This window comes from Halichoeres trimaculatus, unplaced genomic scaffold, assembly GCF_033239565.1.
Source record: "Halichoeres trimaculatus isolate MK-OKI-2021-1 unplaced genomic scaffold, fHalTri1.1 fHalTri1_scaffold_14, whole genome shotgun sequence".
NCBI classification, from domain to species: Eukaryota; Metazoa; Chordata; class Actinopteri; order Labriformes; family Labridae; genus Halichoeres; species Halichoeres trimaculatus.
Genome location: NW_027437192.1, coordinates 33,963,068 through 33,983,848, shown reverse-complemented (window position 1 = coordinate 33,983,848; position 20,781 = coordinate 33,963,068). Strand labels below are relative to the sequence as shown.

Below are 20,781 nucleotides of genomic sequence, written 5' to 3'. Positions count from 1 at the left end.
AACATTCATTCTCACTGAGGATGACAGACAATTAGAAAGAGCCGCAGAGACCGGACAACAGACAACACACGCAGGCTCAAAGTGAAACTGAAAGACTTAGTGTCAGCTGACTCCACTCCACTCCACTCGCCTACTCGAGCCAGTTTAATAATGCCTTTAAAAATAACACATAACCACAACATTTTCATACAGTAGCAAACTGTTGTTTTATCAGTGATGGGTGTGAGATCATGCCATTATTGGCTGATACAGCAACACTTTCACCTCTGTCCCTCTGCGTGCGCGTAATGGATGAAAGGCACCGCTGCAGACAGCTCTGCTTCTCTCTCCTCCTGTCCCTCCAGTGTGCTAAGCAGTGTTTATAGCAGAATAAACACATTATTTATGAACACAAAGTGGCCCCAATATAAGAATTAAAAACTATCACTGTAGGCCTGGGAAAACTTGACATTTTTCTTTTTCATTCATGAACATATTCATGTTAAACGGATCTAAAAGTGAATATGAATTTTCTGCGGTCAAGCGCCCTGTTATTTACATTATTTTCCTTAATTTAGTTTCTCCCGTGCGTTCAGACCGGTTTATCCAGCTGTGACGCCGTCATCACTAAAATACGTCGCTTCATGTGACGCTCCTGAGGAGAGGACATCTCAATGCTCATAAAATGAACCTCCTCGTCTCCTCTCTCCTCTCTTCGTTTCCTCGCGTCTCTGGCATGCATCTCTGGTGGGCGGGACTAAGACGCAAGTGGAGGAGGCGAGTGGAGGAGGCGAGGATGGAACTTTGGAGCTTTGAGAAGCACCCTTGATGACGAGCTGATCATTTGAATCAGGTGTGTTGGAGTCGGGAACATAAAAACATGCAGGGCAGGGGTCCTCCAGGGCCCTGTTCTACGAAGCAAGTTCAGCCTAGCGAGATGGCCTTGGAGCTACCTCGCTGAACTGAGCGCGGTAGCCGGCGGTCTCGCTACACGGTTTTACGACGCTGGTTATCAACCTCATAAGTGGATCCAGCTTGGCAATAAGCGCGTGCACGCATATAAGGCGGAGCCCGCTGCATCTGACCAATCGCGAACATGGAGCAGTCTGGAGCGTCAGAGCAGGCTGTAGAGAGAATGAGCGCATACTTCACACAGGAGGAGCAGGAGGTGATCATGAGGAAGTATGACGAGCTGAAACATTTAATTAATGTTAAAAGCAACACCGTCACCGCTGCTAAAGCACGGAAGGAGTGCTGGCAGAAAAATGCTGACAGTCTAAATGCGTAAGTGTAGAGCAAACAAAACCTAGCACTGTTCACCATGCACTTTTACTGTAACATGCACCATACCTAATTTATTTCTTAGATGAGTTTATTCATTTGTTTATTCATATCGTGTTTACATTTTTTGTGTGATGTGTAGCCCACATGAGCCCTACATGAATTCCTGTCACAATTTTAATACGGACAATAAAATATTGTCATGGAACAGAAGTGTTGACATTGAAGATCTTTTTACGGCAGTGAGAGTTCTTCATTCCCTTTAACTACCTGCAGTAACGTGCGGTGAGGTCCATGACGAGGGAGGCAGGCAGCCAGCTAAAGTTGAAACTTCTATGTGTGTATTATACATACGGTGTACTGCTCACATTTGCTAATACAAACTGTTACTGGCCAGCCTTGCCCCTTTAACACGGTGACAGTGTGTGTGCGTGTGCGCGCGCGCGTGCGTGCGTGCGTGGGGGACATAGCAGAAGGAGAGACGATCTGAGTGCATGCATGGTGTGTGTGGGGTGGGAGTACATTATTTTGGTCTTTGTTTCCTCAATAAACGTGCGATTGTGCACAAGGTGCACCATTTTTCCCTCCTCTTTAGTCTTTTCCCTCACTTTGGCCCTGACTTCTAGACACCGGTTACCAGCAACGATCCAAGTAAATGAATGTTAATCAGCTTTCCCATCTACGGTTCAGAGACAGACTGAAGTCCCGGAGTTAACATGACGAAATGACAATTAAAACCCGAAACATACGTTCACCTGCATTTCTACAGGATTTACATCTCAGGAGAAAGAGCAAAATACGAACAAACCAAGAACACAGGCCAGGCACCTCCGGTATACTCTATCAAACGTCTGCACTAACAAACTATTGCGAGACCTCAAAGAGGGTGGGGTATTACAACCTGCAGAGGCAGAGAAGCGCTGTGCCTCATCGATGCCCACGTTAATCAGCGTGAGACCTTAGTACGCATGCCCGAACCTGCAAAACGTTGTGATTTCAAGGCCCAATCTCAAACCGCCCCCTACTCACTCTCCCTACACACTAACCCTCCGTTTGCGCGTTCTCGCGGAGGGGGAGAGGACTTTAACAACAGCGAGCCTGCATTGATGGGGCCTTTTTCAAACCGCCCCCTACTCACTCTCCCTACCCACTAACCCTCCGTTTGCGCGTTCTCGCGGAGGGTCCGCCACATTAAGGGCCATCCCAAACTGATCCGCGGGGAGGGGTAGTGGGCTCTAAAACCCCCCCAAAAGCGAGTCTGCACCGATGCCGACTCGCTGAACACGTGCAGCGCTAAATTGTGTCCGGTGTCAGCCAATAGAGGAAGCAACATACGAATGTAAGTTCCACGCACATGTGCCTGCACAAATACCGTAAAACTAACAGAAATATTTAATGAGTGCAGATGTTCACAACTTTAGATGTTCATGCCATTGATTAATGCCTGCCTTGCATTTGTTCAGACAGTTTGTGTGCATTTGAGTGTCTAATATTTACTGGGACTTTCACAAAAACAAAAGAATTTATTCAAGTGAGAGTGAAACATAAAAAATTCTTCAATAAAAACATAAATGCAGTCAAAGAAGCGTGGGAGTAAGTGTCTTTTGTATTTTCTACGTTATATTTTCTTTTTTTTTTCTTTGTCTGTTTCCGCCTGAGATCGAGTGAAGTTTCTGTCCCAAAGCTGTATTTATACCCTACACCCTGATGAAGTGAACTTCATTCAGCTGCGAGTGTGACTCCGTGACGGAGTGCACTCCGTCGTGGAGGGGGAGTGTGTAGGGGGCGGTTTGAAAAAGGCCCATGCTCACTTTGACAGGAAGTGCAACAGCGAAATGGATGGGGAAACAACAAGTGCCACGTGTAAAATATGTTCCCCACACCTCTATCACTAACAGAAACTCGCAAGAAGTGTGGTTTAGAAAGATTAAACGAAACAAGCAAAATTACTCTATGCTGATGTTTGATTTGATCATGAAGCCCTGGCACCTAAAATGTGAGCAGTTTGCAGTATTAATTCATTTGTTCAATTGGAAATGTCATATGGTGATATTAGTGATAGACATGTGGGATCACTTCAAATTATTAAAAGTATAATATATCTCCTGTCATTGTAACGGCTTCTGGTTTTATGATTGTAAAGAGGAAGAAAAAACGAGACAGACGGTGCGGCTTCAAACAGGGAATGATTCTCATTTAACACACACAGTAGGCATGGGAGCAGGTATCTAAATCCACGTGTTTCACTATTATCTCTGTGTCAATCTAAGCGTATTTTGGAAACATACAGCTCTTATCAACTCTGCACAGCGATATAGCGACTCGCAATCTGTGCCACAACGTAACATCCAAACACGGGGAGCGTCTTTCTGTTTCCATGGCGACGAGGTTTTCCGTGTTCCGGTGAAGTGAAGAGGGCCTCCCATTCCTGCCGGTAATGTTTGTTCCCCCCCCCCCCCCCTTCAATCATAGTGCCCTCCACAGCCAGGAGTGTGACTTAATTTGAAGTGACACTCGGTAGCGAAGGGGTAGTGTGTAGGGGGTGGTTTGGGATTGAGCCCAAGTGAACGGTCTCTCTCTCTCTCTCTCGGAGTCTCTGCCTCTGACACACATTACAAGCATGAAGCCACCGGAAACGCTGTCCGTCCCCTCTGTTAGCCTCCCTCTTATTGACAAATAAGCAATTTCCTTTTTTAATTTTTAATTATGACAAATTGTATACAAACAACTGGAAAAAAAAATGTTTTTTTCTCGTTAGCCTAGGGGAGGCACTGCCTCCCTTGCCTCCCCTGACCGCACACCACTGACTACCTGTAGAAAGTGTCATGTACTACCAACCCCTCCCTGGAAAACTGGTACCTTTCATAAAGGTGGTCATCCCAAAAAGAGAGTGGGTCGGGCTCCGATGTCCATGGGATCCTCTAAGAACAGACAAGCCGTTTTTTCGTGAGGGCTCATTGGTCAGTGGGCGGGGTTTTTAGTCCGCAAATTCAATCTGGAACCTAACCTGTCCCGAAGCAGGTTAGCCGTTCAGCCTATGTTGCCACGGAGACTCGCCTCGCTGAGGAGTGATCCCGTGTCGTAGAACAGGGAAACCGAAACCTATCCTCAGAGCTATCTCGCTAGGCAGTAATCCTGCTTCGTAGAACAGGGCCCTGGACCAGGGTTGGGTAACACTGCCCTACACACTAACCCTCTGTTTGCGCGTTCACACGGGAGCCCTGCTACATTAAAGGCTGTTGTAAACCACGTAGTGCGGAGGGGGAGAGGACTGATCTTGAACAGCGAGCCTGCATTGATGCACACTTTCCACGACTTTTGCAGGAAGTGCAACGGTGAAATGGAGGAGGAAACAACATATAAATACAAGTGCTGTCCAATATTAGGATGGGTACCTCTCACATTTGAAGTGATACTACCGAAGTCCTGGCATCTGTATTGGTACTTAAGGTACTGATTTTGTGTTTATGTGGTTAAAAAATATCAATTTGTTTAATAACGAAATGTAATTTTTTTTCAATTTAAAATATTTTTTCATCACTATATAACCTTATCATGCTGTGTTCATGTGCAGCATGGAAAGCCACCTACTCTTACACTCCGTCACAGTCAGAAGGATGCATTTAGGTACCTAAACATGGTACCTTTTAATTTTTCGTGAATCGGTTCTCAGTGCTTTTGACAGATTTCAGTCAGTACCTAAAGTACCTTATTCGGTACCCATCCTTAGTCCAATATGTTCCCCACACCTTTGTCACACTGAGAGATAATCACAGAAAGTGTGGTTTGTAGAGATTAAACGAAACAAGCAAGCCTTACTCTATGCTGAAGTTTGCTTTGATGGCCCAGCCACAACACCTAAAATGTGTCAGGGCTGGGCCATTGGCAGCATTCATTCATTTGTTTGATTGTAAATGTCAGATAGAAATAGAAATAGAAAATACTTTATTTATCCCCGAGGGGAAATTCAGGAGTCACCGCAGCATTTAAGAAAACAAAAGTAAGAAAGAGTATAGACAGTGCAAAAATGTCCATAAGAAATTAGATGACGACATCCCGTCCACCACTCGTCCACCACTCTCCAGCCCAGCCAGTCTCCACCTCCACAGGGTCCAGGACTGAGCCTCCCCAGCAGTCTGTTCAGTCTCTGTCTCCTGGATCCTGTCTGCTCACAGCAGGCGAAGCTCCTCCGATGTGTCGGGGCGTCCGATGTCAGCTCCGTGAACAGCACGATGCCGCTGGGTTAGCACAGCTAGCTCATCCATCCCCCGGAGCGAGATCCCACGTTTCCAACAACGATAGATGGAAGGACAGGTCCACATCATCACCTCCCAGCTCACATCCGAGAACCAGCACGTCGTCCTCACCTCCTCCTCCTCAGCTCGAGGGAAATCATCAAGCCCTACTCTAGTTAGCATTGACATGCTACAGGCTGCTAACAGCTAATTTCGCATGTAAACAATGCAGCCATGGTTACATGTAGGATCTCCAGACAAACACAGGAGAAAAGTAGTAAAAACTAGAAAAGCAATTTCTGAAGAAATTGCGCTGTGAATTCAGAATGCTGAAGCAGCTTGCGCTGAACTGCTAATGCAACAAAAGCTGAATCTGAATGACCGAAGATATGTCTGAAAATGGTTGAAAAAGTCTTTAAAAGCTTGCGCTCAACTGCTAATGCAGAATGCTGAACATGAATGACTGAAGGTTTGTCTGAAAATGGCTGAATGAAGTCTTAAAATGCTTGCGCTGAACTGCTAAAGCAGAATTCTGAACAAGAATGACTAAAGTTGTCTGAAATCATTTGAATGAAGTCGTAAAAAGCTAGTGCTGAACTGCTAAAGCAGAATACTGAACATGAATGACTGAAGTTATGTCTAAAAATATTTAAATTAAGTCTTGAAAAGCTTGTGCTCAACTGCTAATGCAGAATGCTGAACATGAATGACTGAAGTTATGTCTGAAATGGTTGAAATAATTCATGAAAAGCTGGCACTCAACTGCTAATGCAGAATGCTAAATTATCCTCACATGAACTCTTGGATGAAAGGAAATTAGTGGATGAATCAGTTAAATGGATAAGTAAGGGATAATGTAGAGCGAGCCGGTCACTATAGAGAAATAAACACCGACAGGGTGTTTATTTGTGAAAAAGTGCTCCATCCTTTTGCTTTAAAAACCACTTTGTCAGAGGCAGGACGACATAACCAACATTTTGACATATAATATGCCTATGTGGGGCAAAAATTGTGACCAAGAGAGCAGTTTACCCAGAAGTTTCCCAGGTCTTGTTTCCCCCTCTCCCCAGTCTGTCGTTTGAATCTCCCACTCTAAGCTGAAACATTCCGTCCAATACACACCAATGTTAAATGGCTCAGAGAGCTGAAATGCATCATGACCTTTGAAGGGTCATTGTAAAGTAACTATGAATGCTAGGAAACATTTGAAACCCACTGAATGAAGCCAAAAGATAGCTGAATATTTTGAAGTTTGAATGGAGTTTGTAGCTGAATGTATGACTGAATGACTGAATGAGTTTGAAGCAGGCTGAAAAAATGTCCCGAAGGGAGGAAATTTTGAAAATTCCGCATTCATCTCTATGGGACCGAAATTTTGTAAATCGTTGAATATCTAGGAAAGTATTTGTGAAAAGTTTCTGAAGAGTCATAGCCCCCTTGTCCCCACTGAAACACACGTTTTGAAGTTTGAACGGTGAAAATCAGTTGAAGTTTGTAGAAGTTTTAGCGGTCCAAAAAAGCGGGCGGAAGAATGAAGAAGAAGAAGAAGAAGAAGAAGAAGAAGAAGAAGACATTTTTTTGACACAGAAGAACATATGCTGTGAATGCATTACTGCATTCACAGCAAATACCGCCGAAGCCACTAAAAGTTTGGCGTCCGTGACCGACAATGAACCATACAAAGTGATGATCCACTCCAAATACAAAGATTACGAAAAAGAGACGAAGAAATTACAAGAAACGGACAAAGACGAGAGAGCTGCTGCAACAGGCAGCTACTTGGGTAGCGCCTAGCTAGATGGTAATTGCATTGAAAGATGTGGAATCACTTAATATTATTTGAAGTATAATGTAGCTCCTGTTACTGTAATGGCGTCTGATTTTATGAATTTACAGGGGCAGTAGAAGAAACGAGACAGCTGGTGTGGCTCCAACCTGTGAATGATTCTCATTTCACACACACACACAATGAAAAGCGGCAAAAGAGGCATGGGAGCGGGTATTTGCCCTGTCCTAATGAAATTCATGTGTGACACTGTCAACTCTGTGTCATTTAGGAAGCTTGCAGATGTTATCAGTCCTGCGCAGCTATCCTGATGAGTTGCAATCTGTGCCACAGCGTGACAGCCATACACGGGGCTGGGGGTGTCTGTTTGTCTGTTGCTATGGTGACGAGATCTTCTGAAGTGAAGAGGGCCTCCTATGTCTGCTGTCTATTTATATCCTCCCCCTCTTCGAATAAAGTGCCCTCCACAACCACGAGTGTGACTTCACATTCACGTCACCATTACACATTTTTTAATCCAGTGTGAGTTACAGGGTCAGTTGATTTTACAGTTCATTCATTACCAGGAGCATGGAGTGCTTTTTGTACCAACCAAACAGAGCTTTTAGCAACAGGGTCAACCACGCCTCCTCACTAAGATCAAAGTGAAACTTCCTGAATCACTCTGAAGCTAAGATTCCTTGGTGGGAGTTTTCAGGCTGAGTTAGGAGCTCTTAGAGAGGACTACGGACTGTTTATATCAAAGCATTGAATGAGGTTTGAAAAGTCGGGTTCAAACTATGGCACACAGTTCAGGAGCTCTGCTAATGGGAATCATCCAGATATGAGAAACTATGCTGGTGTAACAATGTGTGTGTGGGGGGGGGGCAGAGCCTGTACCAGTTTGAGTCCACAGACCAGTGGCTCCTGCAGACTTTGAAGGGCAGGGGCAAAAATAAAAGAAAGCACATACAGCACGTTGTTACCACTGAAAAGGGTGCTCTTCACACAGGTACACATGTTTTCAAGGGCACGCGTGTTTTTCCTCCAAAGAGAACAGATTATCACGTTTTATCCTCACAAAGGGGGCCTTAAGCGTGTTCTGCCAACCAGGGGGTACTTTAGCGCCCTCAGGTCATCAGCCTATCACAGAGCACAAAGAGACACAGACTTGACACTTCAGAGGGATTTCATTTCTTTAAAGTCCTTTAAAATGACACACACTCAGGCTTGAGTTTAAAGGATGAACAGATTCATCTGAAATCATTTAAAGTGACACACATAGACCTGTACATCAGACAGTAACAGCAGTGGTTCTTCTTTAGAGTGCATAGACAGTCTGAAACACCACACACACACTTCATCCTGAAAACATGAAAGCACAGAGAGAAACTGATCAAAACTTTAAATGGAGGTTTCTTTATAGAGCTGCAAACTTTTTCACACAGGCACTGTGAGGAGAGACAATCAGTGACAGAGCAGGGTGGGTTTCTACCAGCACATTCAGAGTTCAGAGGGGGAGCATCGTCACTGAACCTTCATCACGTTTAACGCCTGACTCTGAAGATGAGGAGCTCTGCTCCCGTCAGACTGAGCTCAATCTGCAGAGTACTACAGTTCAGTGCTTCAGCTTGTTCATCTTCATCTGTGGAGCCTACAGGCTTCATCTTTTAATGAGAGTTCACAGCTGAAATGAACCCAGACGACAATAACAATCTAAACCACAGGGATCTGTGAGATTCTGTTACACTCTGATCCGTCCACAGGATGGACATCAGGGCACAGTGTTTACAAACTGACAGGGTCATAGAGGTCCAGATCACCTGCGTGTGAGGAGGTTCTGGGGCTGGAAACACTTTGGGCAGAGTGTGAAGACAGAAAACCTCTGGGTACACAGAGATACACCTGTCTCCTAAAATGCCGAATTACTCCTTTAACAGACCAACCATGTCAAATAATAATGTGCAAGAGCAGTGCTCACAGGACAGGGAGGTGAAACCAGTCCAGCTGATGTTTACTGGGCCTCAGGACATAAGGAACATTCAGAAAGCTGGTTAGGTTCCTACCAGCTTCTTCAAAGATCAACAAACTGAGCTGGGATCAAGGGGGCATGTCCGAAACTCTAAAACATATTTACACAGTGCTAGCTTAGCATCACTCAGGCCCTGAAACAGTGTGACATCAGATCCTGTGAGATGTTCCCTCCGACCTCCTCTGGAGCACAAACAGAACTCAGTTTGTTGGTGCTCAAAGGTACAACAAAAGACTCAGAGAGGTTACAGAGAGGTTACCAAACGAATAACAAAGTGAGAACAGGAGCTGTGCAGATCATCCTCTCTTAAAGCCTCTTCTCCTCTCCCTCTGCCTCCGCCTCAGCCTCTACGCTCTGCAGCAGGTTGTGCTTCTCCTCCTCCGGCAGCAGATTGTCGGGGGTTGTGTGGAAGATTTGCCTTTAAAGAACAGACCTCAGAGTGTCAGAGACCAGGGGGGTATTGCACGAAGCTGGCTAAAATAGGCCGGGCTATCGCGTGGCTTGAATAAGCGGCCACTTTAATCTTAGCTGCAACTCGTTCCGCTAACGAGGCTCAGCTGATTTTCAGAGACGCTTATTTAAGCCAGGCTGATCCTGGCTGCGGCTAAGCGTGCGTCCGCGGTAGATATAAAGCCCCGACGTGTCAATTGTCGAAACGACCAAATCATGTCAAAACCGAGAGCGGAGACATTTCCCTCAGCGGAAAAAAAACTCCTCATGGAGTTGTAAGACGACTACAAGGGGAAATTCACATAAAAAGGTAACACGGTGGCAATAACTAGAGCCAGAGACGCTGCTAGTTCAAGAATATCATGCTTTTGTGTCAAATCAACACTGTCTGTTTTTGCTGAGTTTGATGACTCCTAAAGCTCCTCACACTGCTGTGGCCCAGAGGAGATAGATCTTGATTAAGTTAAGGCTGTTCATATATAGGCCTGTATATATGTATATGTATGTATATATATATATATATATATATATATGTATGTATATATATATATATATATATATATATATATATATATATATATATATATATATATATATATATATATATATATGTATGTATGTATGTATGTATGTATGTATGTATGTATGTATGTATGTATGTATGTATGTATGTATGTATTTATGTATGTATGTATGTATGTATGTATGTTTATATATATATATATATATATACACACATACAGGAAGACACAAAGTTATCTCACCATGTGGAATCACCTTTACATTATCATCATGATCAGAATGGACCGCCGGTAAAGGAGGGTATTTCTATGGAAAATTGTGGCTGTTGTCACCTTTTATATCATCAGACAATCTGTTATATTTTGACTGTACTTTGAGGGTGACAGAAGAAAGAAAATCATCTTTCTTCACTGATGGGATCAAACTCACGCCGCAAGTAAAACACGGTTCACTGTGCGTTTGCGTCGTGCGCTCTAACCACCGAGCCACTAACAGCCCTGCATCAGGAACCGAGAGTCTAGTATCTGACATGTCTTGATTCACGGTTATTCCAGTCTAGTATAACTGGAGCGGTACACCTGTCAAAGGATCACGCTTAAGTTAGTGAGGCTAACCCAAATAAGCCAGGCTTTGAGCTAAGCCAGCTTCATGGAATACCCCCCTGGTGTTCCCACAAGCTAACTCACACACTGTTGCAGAGCTCGACATCTACTCACTTGTGTTCACATGTTGGAAAGAACATGTCCAGGATCTTAACGATGACAGCTGATCCCACCACACCGATCACTACCACCCACATGACCAAGAAGAAGAGCGGCAGTGATTCCGAGCAGAAACGCCGCAGACGCTCCCTCAGCTGCTCCATCCAGCGACACATGGCCTGAGGAGGGACAGTGGTGTGAGTTTCACCTGCAGCAGGGTTTGTTATTTCACTGTTTGCAGACTTTTATTATTTTAACTTTTTCTAATCTGGGACTTCTGCTGTAACTTAGTGAACAAATCATTTTAAAGCTGCTGCATAAATCAAATTGTTATCATTATTGTTATCATCATTTAGATTATCACCTGCTGCAGTTTCTGAGAGGTCATCACTCTGAGTGTTTAAAGGTTTAACGCCCTGAATGTTTCCTCTCTGATGATCTGAATAAATGACTCATGATGAACAGGGATGAGATAAGGCCTGTTTGGTATCACCATCCGTTCCATGGTAGGAAATTGTGTAAAGTATGGTTGATAATTAGATCTCAGATGGATGAGTTCTCATTATTATTATTATTATCATTATTTAAAATAATTGAGAACTGTCAGATTCTGGTATTTTTATGTTCTGTATAGCATATGCTGCAGCTCAAAGGTCCTGCGTACATTTATAAATTGTGACCCTATTAAAATAATGGAATAAGTCATTTTTGATGAAAACAAGTCTTTGTCTTAAATCATCTCTTGATGACGCTGGCCATCTCTGGTAAAATCTCTTAAATCTTTATCTAAAAGGATCATGCTCTTTTTTTGTTTCCGACTCCAACACACCTGATTGAAATGATCAGCTCGTCATCAAGCTCTGCTGGAGCCTGATAACGAGCCATTCATTTGAATCAGGTGTGCTGGAGTGGGGTAACATCTAAAACATGCAGGGCAGGGGCTCCCCAGGACCAGGATTGAGAAACACTGGTTTAGGACATTGGCTTATGTCAAGAGGGTGACTGCGGCTATTTTATTTCTAGTCTAAGTCAAAATTCTGGATTATTAAGGATAAAATATGTGACTTGAACAATTTAACAAGTTTTCATGATGGCGGCTGCTTCTAGAAGAAACAGAAACTTTAGAGCAGAAGAAGCTGTAAACATGATTCTTGAATCAGTTTCAGCTGGGCTCTTCCCCACAGCTTTTAAACAAGCTCGGGTCACCCCACTGCTTAAGAAACCGAATCTCAACCCAGCCCCGGTTGAAAATTACAGGCCTGTCTCACTACTGCCTTTCCTGTCAAAAATACTTGAGCGAACAGTCTATAACCAGGTCTCTGAGCATCTACTGAAAAACAACCTGATCAACTCCTATCAATCTGGCTTCAGGTGTGACCACTCCACTGAGATTGCATCCCTGCGACTGGCTCTGTCCTACTACTGCTTGACTTGTCTGCTGCCTTTGACGCAGTAAACCATCAAATCCTCCTCTCCACACTCTCTGAACTTGGCATCTCGGGATCTGCGCTGTCTTCGTTCAAGTCCTTCCTCACAGACAGATCCTTCAGAGTGTCATGGTGAGGAGAAGTGTCTAAATTACATGGCTTATCAACAGGGGTACCCCAGGGCTCAGTGCTTGGTCCCCTACTCTTTTCCTTATACACCACCTCACTTGGCGCAGTGATCTGCTCTCATGGCTTCTCCTACCACTGCTATGCTGACGACACTCAGCTCTTCCTGTCTTTTCCTCCTAATGACACAACTGTCTCGGCTCGGATATCAGCGTGTCTGGCTGATATCTCCACATGGATGAAGGAACGCCACCTTCAGCTAAATCTGTCAAAAACTGAGCTCGTTGTCTTTCCTGCTTGTCCCTCGGTTCAACCACAGATCAATGTCCTGCTTGATTCCAATCAACTTGTGCCCACAAACTGCCAGAAATCTGGGTGTCATGATTGATCACCAGCTGACCTTTAAGCTACATGTGGCCTCAATTTCATGGTCTTGTTGATATGCCCTCTATAACATCAGGGGGATCAGACCCTACCTGACACAACAGGCCACACAGCTTCTGGTACAGGCCGTTGTGATATCACGCATCAACTACTGCAATTCCCTCTTAGCGGGCCTATCTGCGTGTACATTTAAACCTCTGCAGATGATCCAGAATGCAGCAGCACATCTGGTCTTTAACCAGCCCAAAACAGCACATGTCACCCTGCTGTTAATCTCTCTTCACTGGCTTCCAGTGGCAGCTCCAATCAAGTTCAAAGCTCTTCTTCTGGCTTACAAATCATTGACAAGAACAGCTCCTGCCTACCTGGGGTCCCTCATCCAGGTCTACACTCCTTCTGGCCCACTATGCTCTGCTTGTTTAAGACGCCTGGTGCTCCCAGCCCAGCGCGGCTCTAAATCTCTAGCCAGACTCTTCTCCTCTGTTGTTCCCAAATGGTGAATGAATTACCCAACTCTATATGATCCACAGAGTCCCTTTCTACTTTTAAGAGAAGTCTGTGAAAACTTATCTGTTCAGGGAACACTTGTGCACTTAAGCTGACCCTTCTCCTCTTTGTCCCCAGGGGTAGAATGAGTCAGGTCTATGACTCAGCTCTTATGATTTTTTTTAGCACTATTACTGAATTTTGATGAATATAGAGGTATACTGTTGCAGCATTGCATGCAGTTGGCTTGTTGATTATTGTACCCCCCCCCCCCCAAAAAAAAAAAAAATAAATAAATAAATAAATAAAAAACACGAAAAGAAAAAAATTAAATAAATAAAACTTGCACTTAATGGCAGCACCTGCAGCCGAATAACTTGAAGCACTGTTGTCGCACTAACTAGATTTCCCTTTGTCCAAATTCTTGCTTGCGTTGTGCGACGCTTTGGACAAAAGTGTCTGCTAAATGAAACTGTAAACTGCTGAGTGATTAGGTTCACTATCATAAAGGCTCGAGTATAATGTTGTGAAGTCATTTAGTCTAAATTTCAAAAGTTATACTTATACTACAAATTTAGCTACTTCTACTTTTCCTGGCTAGCCCACTTATTTCTGTAACTGAACATAAATGAGCACAAGGCAATAACATTTTTCAAAGCTTTCTACAGTTTTACTGTTTCATTAAGCAAACACTGTTGTCCAAAAGTGACAAACAACACAAGCAAGATTTTAGAAGACAGAAGAGAAAACCTTAGTGCTACAAGTTATTTGGCTTCAGGTGCTGCCTTTTAGTGCAAAATGATTTTTTCATCCATTTTTTAATGTAGATTAATGTAGCAAACTAACCACAATTAATTGCCACAACAGAGACCTTCTGACTCATTCTACCCCTGAGGACAAAGAGGAGAAGGCTCAGATTAAGGCCTAAGCGTTCCCTGAACAGATGAGTCTTCAGACAACTCTTAAAGTAGAAAGGGACTATGTGGATCATATAGAGTTAGGTAATTCATTCACCATTTGGGAACAACAGAGGAGAAGAGTCTGGCTAGAGATTTAGAGCCGCGCTGAGCTGGGGGCACCAGGCGTCTTTAACAAGCAGAGGGTAGTGGGCCAGAAGGACTGTAGACCTGGATGAGGGACCCCAGGCAGGCAGGAGCTGTTCTTGTCAATGATTTGTAAGCCAGAAGAAGAGCTTTGAATTTGATCGGAGCTGCCACTGGAAGCCAGTGAAGAGAGATTAACAGCAGGGTGACATGTGCTGTGCAGTTTTAAAATTAAAGAAAATATTTTTCCTTTTTGGTAGACATATGAGTATGCCTACTCAGCGTATGATTGACATGACAGTTGTTTGGTTTAGTTTGGAGTTATTTATGTTTTGAGTTTGTTCTATGGAATTAAAGCACAGTTAATGGTCAGGTTTCAGAAAGTTGTCTGGACTGGATGTTGGGTATGGGTTAAGTTAAAAAAAAAAACAGCAAAGAAAACCTGGAGAAGTGAGGACAGGGACTGCCTCCTGACCAATCTGATTTACCTGACATTTCATTGAACTCAGGGTCATTTCAGTTCTGAGTTTGCTCTATGGAATGAAAGGGCAGTTTAAGCCAGGTTTAAAGTTGATAAGTCAGACTAGAATGTTAGAAAAAATGGCCTAAGTCACTTTGTTCTTTAATGTTACATGATTGACACACAATGTTCTCTACATGTCAGCAGTCATCCACTGTGAAGGCCTTTTTGATTGAAATGATTCATAAATATCAAATGCTTTGTTATTGGTAAAGCTATTTGTGTTTTCCCAAAAACTTGAAAAAATGACTTGGGCCGCTGTTTTGATAGGGTGACGATATACTAAACAGACTCAGCCTTGAAGTGGACACTGGTAGCCTTTATATCAAACAGTCATTTCTGTTTACTTCAGTTAAGACTACCCTTTACGTGCTGTGGTCACCCCCTCTGAGGTGACACTCTCTGAGGTCACCCTCTCTGTGTTAGTGGTTCAGTCTGTGGTTCCTGAGCTGCCAAATCATCCTGCTGGACTCACAGAATAGGATGATAGGGGCTCTTTGGGGGGTGTTTCCATCTGGATCTGGTCGCTAGAGCTGTACCCTCTGTCGTCAAAGTCATCATATCTGACGTCATACAGCAGGTCTGGGTCCATTCGAAGGGGAGTCTCTGGGAGCTTTCCTGGAGCTGCGATCTCCTCCTGGGTGGTCTCGGTTTGCTTCAGGGGGTACAGGCTGGTGGTCTGGGAGATCAGCTGCTCCACACCTTTTTGAATGATGAGACTGAGCAATCAGAGCTGCTGGATGATCACATGAGGATCAAACAAGCAACATGTTTTCATACCTTCTTTGGGACCCAGAGGATCTGTGACAACCACGTCATTCTCCCTGGGAGCTCTGAAGATCTCACTGTGTCCAATGGGGTAGATGTTCGTGAACTGAGCCAGCTTCTGGAAATCTGGACTCATCAGGATCTTCACCTCACACATGTCAGGCTGCTGGACCTGCAGACCCCAGAGCACACAGAGTGGAACAATGAAAACATTAAGATCACAGCTTCAGATGTACCGAGTATGATCACATGCTATTTTTTTGTCCTTCACAGCACACTGTAGTTTGACCACAGAAAAACTGATGCTTCTTGCTTCTGCCATCATGGAAACTAGAGAGAAGACTGAGCTTTTAAATGATTGGGGTTTTTTTTATTTCTGAACATGTAAACAGCTCAGCTGACAGCTCAGAGTGGTCACTAGCCACGTTTACATGAGGAGTTTTTCATCTTTCTGAATGGAATCTTTCTGAATGACTTTTCTAAAAACAATAGTATACATGGAAAGGAATATTCCAACCTGTGGTCTACATGCGCCGCCATAATCAAACTGAATAGTCAATGGGGCAAGCGCAGAAAAACGTAAACATCACATGATTTATCAAAGACGGAGGACAACAGTTTTTTTTATCAAGGTATTGCAATACTCCGTATTGCGAGTGTCCATCCAGTCTTGAAATTATGTTCAGTTCTTCAAAGTTTGGATCAAAAGCAAACTTTCCTCTAGAGCTGACTGCTCGCCGCCATTTTTAAAATTGAGGAACGTCTCTAGTTGCTCTTACCTCATATCTGGAAATGACAAGGGCAGATTTTTCAAGTTTTTGCATACTGCCTACTACATACTGAGTTTCAGTCAAAATAGTCTGCATTGCTAGTGTAGTAGGCTGTTTGGACAACAGCCATTTATATTTCACTTGGAAGTGGGACTGCATACACGTGTGAAGCTTAGTGCTGCCACCTGGTGTCAGGAGGAGAGTTGACATCCTGAGGAGATATTTACCTGTTTGCCCTCCATCTCTATCACCTCACTGAACACCTGCAGAGCCACCACCTCCTCCAGGTCGCTGTACAGACGGTTCTGACTGACCATCACCCGCGTGACTGTAGACACCAGGTCCCCAGACTCAAAGTCTCTGCTGCCATTTGTGCTGTCCACTGAAATACACAACACACTCTATTCAGAGAGTCTAACACACACATTACACACAGCACACCCATCACAAACTTCACAGGCCCACACATTTTATATTCTTTATAGTTTACATTAACGGTGTATATTCAGAACTTCTATTAACACTTATTTTACATCTGGGGATGCCAGTCTGTGATTTTCAAAGCTGAGCTGATGACATTAACTCATTCACTGCTAGCAGTTTGCAGAGCAGAGAGCTTCATACTGCCAGCCGTCAAACATAATTGATGTCTAAAGACGTCAATGACGTTCGACGTCGAAATGACGTCTATAGACGTCAATGGCAGTGAAAGAGTTAACATCCATCTCAGTTAGTTTAGTGAGCACAAACTTTAGATGGTTTACATATGATCAGTATGATTAGACAGCAACAGAGAAAAGATGAAGAGAGACAGAAAACAGAAAGTGGAGAGGGATATCTGAACAGACAAGGAGCTGAGAGAAAGAGACCACAACGAAGAAAACAGACAGAAAGCAAACACAGGAATGACTGATTAATCTCAGGTGAGCTGCTTTAAATCAGGTATAGATGGCCTGTCTGTTGTAAGCAGATAAACCCACAGAGAAGAGCTGGACAGGTGAATCTGGTAACTCCAGAAAGCTCTACAGGGATGTCATTCACCAGCACCTGCTCATCGCCCACAGAGATGTTCAGATTGATCTGAAAGGACAGAGAGAAGCTTGGTTGGTGTATGCTGTCATACTTCTACAGGACAGAGTCTCTGTGCCTGCGGTTTACCTGAATTAAACTGCATACCTGTAAGCTGTTAGTATCCTGTGACTGAGTGTCTACCAGAATCCCCGCGGTCACGTTGATCAAAATGTTCTCCTGTAAAATTAAATCAGTCAATAAAGGGACAACACACACACACCTGCCACCTGTAGGTTAGTCAGTCAGTTCTAACAGCTGTTTTTGCGTTCACAGACATTTACTGTAATATTAACTGATAAAACGCAAATAGAGACAGTGCTCTGTCCCTGATTATCTTCCAACAAAAACTTATAAAACTTATAAAACTTTAACTTAAAATTCATTTAATTTATTTTTGATTCCCCTGTTTTTACGTGATACCATCTCATCAAAACAGGATTCATATCATCATAAATACGCACATGCATTTGAGCAACTGAAGCTGCATTTAGCTGCATTCATTCATTCATAGCATTCTCATAACACTAAAATTAAACTGTAAACGGCATAAAAATGTCTGGTTGATCAGTGTTTAATTTTCAGAAACGAGACTATACTATGGAGGCAACTTCTATCCAGTTCTTACTGTTACAGAATGGTGCTACCGGTGTTTTGGAGTAAAAAGTGACTAACCGGTGACTCTCAGCCGAACGTGTTGTTGATTGCCGGCTGAGAGTCGCCAGTTAACAGGTCACACTTTACACTGAAACACCAGCAATGTCTGCAGCTGTAATCAAATATGTTTTTATTATCCAACCTCAGTTAACCAGGTTTGACCTCGAATAAGCAATAATAACTTCTGATATTCTAAAACCAGGTCTTAATTTCTGTATTTAATGAAAAGTTGGTTTCAGGCTTCTGAGGTTATGGGAGTCATTTACCATCCATCAAATTGGTGACATTTGGGTAAAAGTGTGTTTTGGCGGTTAACACCCATACGTTCCTTTGCTTTCCCGACATTTCTTTAAGTATCAGATTCCTGTTTTTACAAGATAGTATCTAAAAACAAGAAACCACAACATTAAAAAATAGTAATTCACTGTCTTGTAAAAAACAGGAAGATTTTTATGAAATATGTCACCGTTAAAAGGCCAAATTACTGCAAAATAGAATTTTACATGGTTCACTGACTGAACTATGTGTCAGTGGGCTGTCTACAACCAAAATCCTACATACTGGACGGTCTGGACCATGCGCAGGACATCAAGACACACGCAGCTCTGCTTTGCCCCAGCGCACAAGACAACAGACATGAATAGCAGGGATGTTTCTGAGATCATAGATTTTTTGTTAAAATGCGTGTGTAGAGAAAAGAAAGTCATTTTCATTCGCATTCATATTTTATTAGAGTTATTATGGTGAACACATAAACAGCTGTTGGAGCTGATTGACAGATAGTCCAGAGGTGATCAGCTGACGCAGTCATCACTGAAAGGCGTCGCTTTGTGTGACGCTCTGGTCTCATTTCTCTTAAAACCAAAACAAATCTCCTCGTTTCCTTATTTCCCACATGTCTCTCTGGTGGGCGGAAGTGTACGAGCCAGCTGAGGACATAAGGATGAAACTTTAGAGCTTTGGGACTCACCCTCAGCCTCTAACGCGGGCAAAGCTTCAACACCTGAACGACTTGCGACTCGCTGATTGGCTAATGCTGGAGACGGCGTCTCTGGCGCTAATGCTAAGCTAATATGACCATCGTTGACGCTCTCGGTGTTCCGGTCTTACCGTGTTCAGCTGCCCGGCTTTGGACTCTTCCCATGTCACTGACACGAGGAGAAGGAAAATCACGCTGAAACCTTGGCCTGTCATTTCCGTTTTCCCTTTACTTCTCTCCCCTGCAGTAACACACACCCCAAACAACAAAACTGGCCTTGGATTAATGCGCATGCGCGAGGAGTGTTGTTGTGACGCTAGTCTCGCGAGAATAGGGACGTCAGCATGGCGGTGCTTCTTGAAACGACGTTGGGGGATATAGTTATCGATTTGTTTACAGAAGAGCGCCCAAAAAGTAAGAATCTACAGCTTTCTTCACTAACCTGGTCTGTGGGGAGTTAGTTAGTAGCTGGTTAGGTCAGCTGTTTGAAGGGGGGAGGTAGGAATCGTTGGTTGCTAGCTCGGACTGTTAGCTTGCTGCTAAATGATTCAAATGTTTCACCCCAAAGAAACTCAAAATAAAACAGCTTTTGGCATAAACTCACAGGCTAATCTACTTTAAAGTTAGTACTTGTATGACAATTTGTTAGCGTAATACTTGGAGAAATACATGGGCTCTTTCTGTTTAAACTGTAATAACTGTACTGATGCCTTTGGGGGAGACCGGGGTTATTTGTCACACTTTTTAGTCTAGTGTGAATTGATCAACATCTGTCATAGTCATTCCTACATTAATTTGAACCTCAATGTGATGGTTTGATTCGTGTATCCCTCTCATTTTCCAACGTATTGTAACAAAGAGGTAATTCACAGACACTCTACCACACTGTGAGCAACAACCCCATTACAGGGATGGTTATCACAATGTTATCTTAATGTGAAAAATCTTTGAAAAGGTAAGAAGGTTCAACTCAATTTGAAAGTTTCATTGACAGGTTGACAAATACAAACAACTAAAAGTGACATGGCATTGCAGTCAAATTAAAACTGGTCCTCCTCACTGCATCTATAATGCATCCTTAATGCATTTTAACACAACTTGATCGAGAAATATGAAAGACATCTGTAAACCAGCCTACTGCGTGTAACATATGCATGATTAGGTGACAACCAACCCCAACTGGAGTTTCTTGCCAGCATCAGCGCTAACAACTGAATAACAACTAGTAAGCTAGCTAAAAACAATCTCAACTAAAGCTTTCCCTTCACACTTTTTTAAGGCTAACAGTTGTTTTGTGTAAAAGCCTGGCATATAGAGGAGCGGAATATTAACAGTTTGACATGAACAACAAACGGTCCTCTCTCCTCAAGTAGGAGAGCTCCGACCCCAGTTCAATGAATTCCCATACCACAATTTGAGAGAGAGCGCACTCTGGTGGCGAGAAATCGGTATGTCAGTTAACCCTGTTTTTCCTTACAGTGGTTTGCTAAGCTGAAGGGGTTTCACCACTAAAAACTGCATTTTTAATCTCAAAAACTCACCTTAGAAAATTGAGTGGGTCAATAAAGGGACAGACATCAGTAAAAGG

At 43.3% G+C, this 20,781-nt stretch overlaps 2 protein-coding genes and 1 pseudogene across 2 annotated transcripts in view; 2 read left to right on the top strand and 1 right to left on the bottom strand.

Annotated features, from left to right (window-relative positions):
• Window positions 1-7,064: 7,064 nt before the first annotated feature.
• ginm1 (glycoprotein integral membrane 1) lies at window positions 7,065-19,459 on the bottom strand. Its single transcript, XM_074687361.1, has 8 exons — window positions 19,325-19,459; window positions 17,666-17,737; window positions 17,470-17,569; window positions 16,717-16,871; window positions 15,732-15,891; window positions 15,427-15,653; window positions 10,981-11,144; window positions 7,065-9,710 (listed from the first exon to the last, which is right to left on the bottom strand). Exons 1-8 carry the CDS (start codon window positions 19,406-19,408, stop codon window positions 9,599-9,601), a joined length of 1,074 nt encoding a protein of 357 aa, XP_074543462.1. The 5' UTR covers window positions 19,409-19,459; the 3' UTR covers window positions 7,065-9,598.
• On the top strand, window positions 11,711-13,464 carry LOC141803235 (uncharacterized; annotated as a pseudogene).
• Window positions 19,423-20,781, top strand: part of ppil4 (peptidylprolyl isomerase (cyclophilin)-like 4) — a 25,859-nt gene continuing 24,500 nt past the window's right edge. The window contains exon 1 of the mRNA XM_074687351.1: window positions 19,423-19,607. Within this exon, the coding sequence (XP_074543452.1) occupies window positions 19,538-19,607 (70 nt within the window). The 5' untranslated portion in view covers window positions 19,423-19,537. The remainder of the gene's footprint in view (window positions 19,608-20,781) is intronic.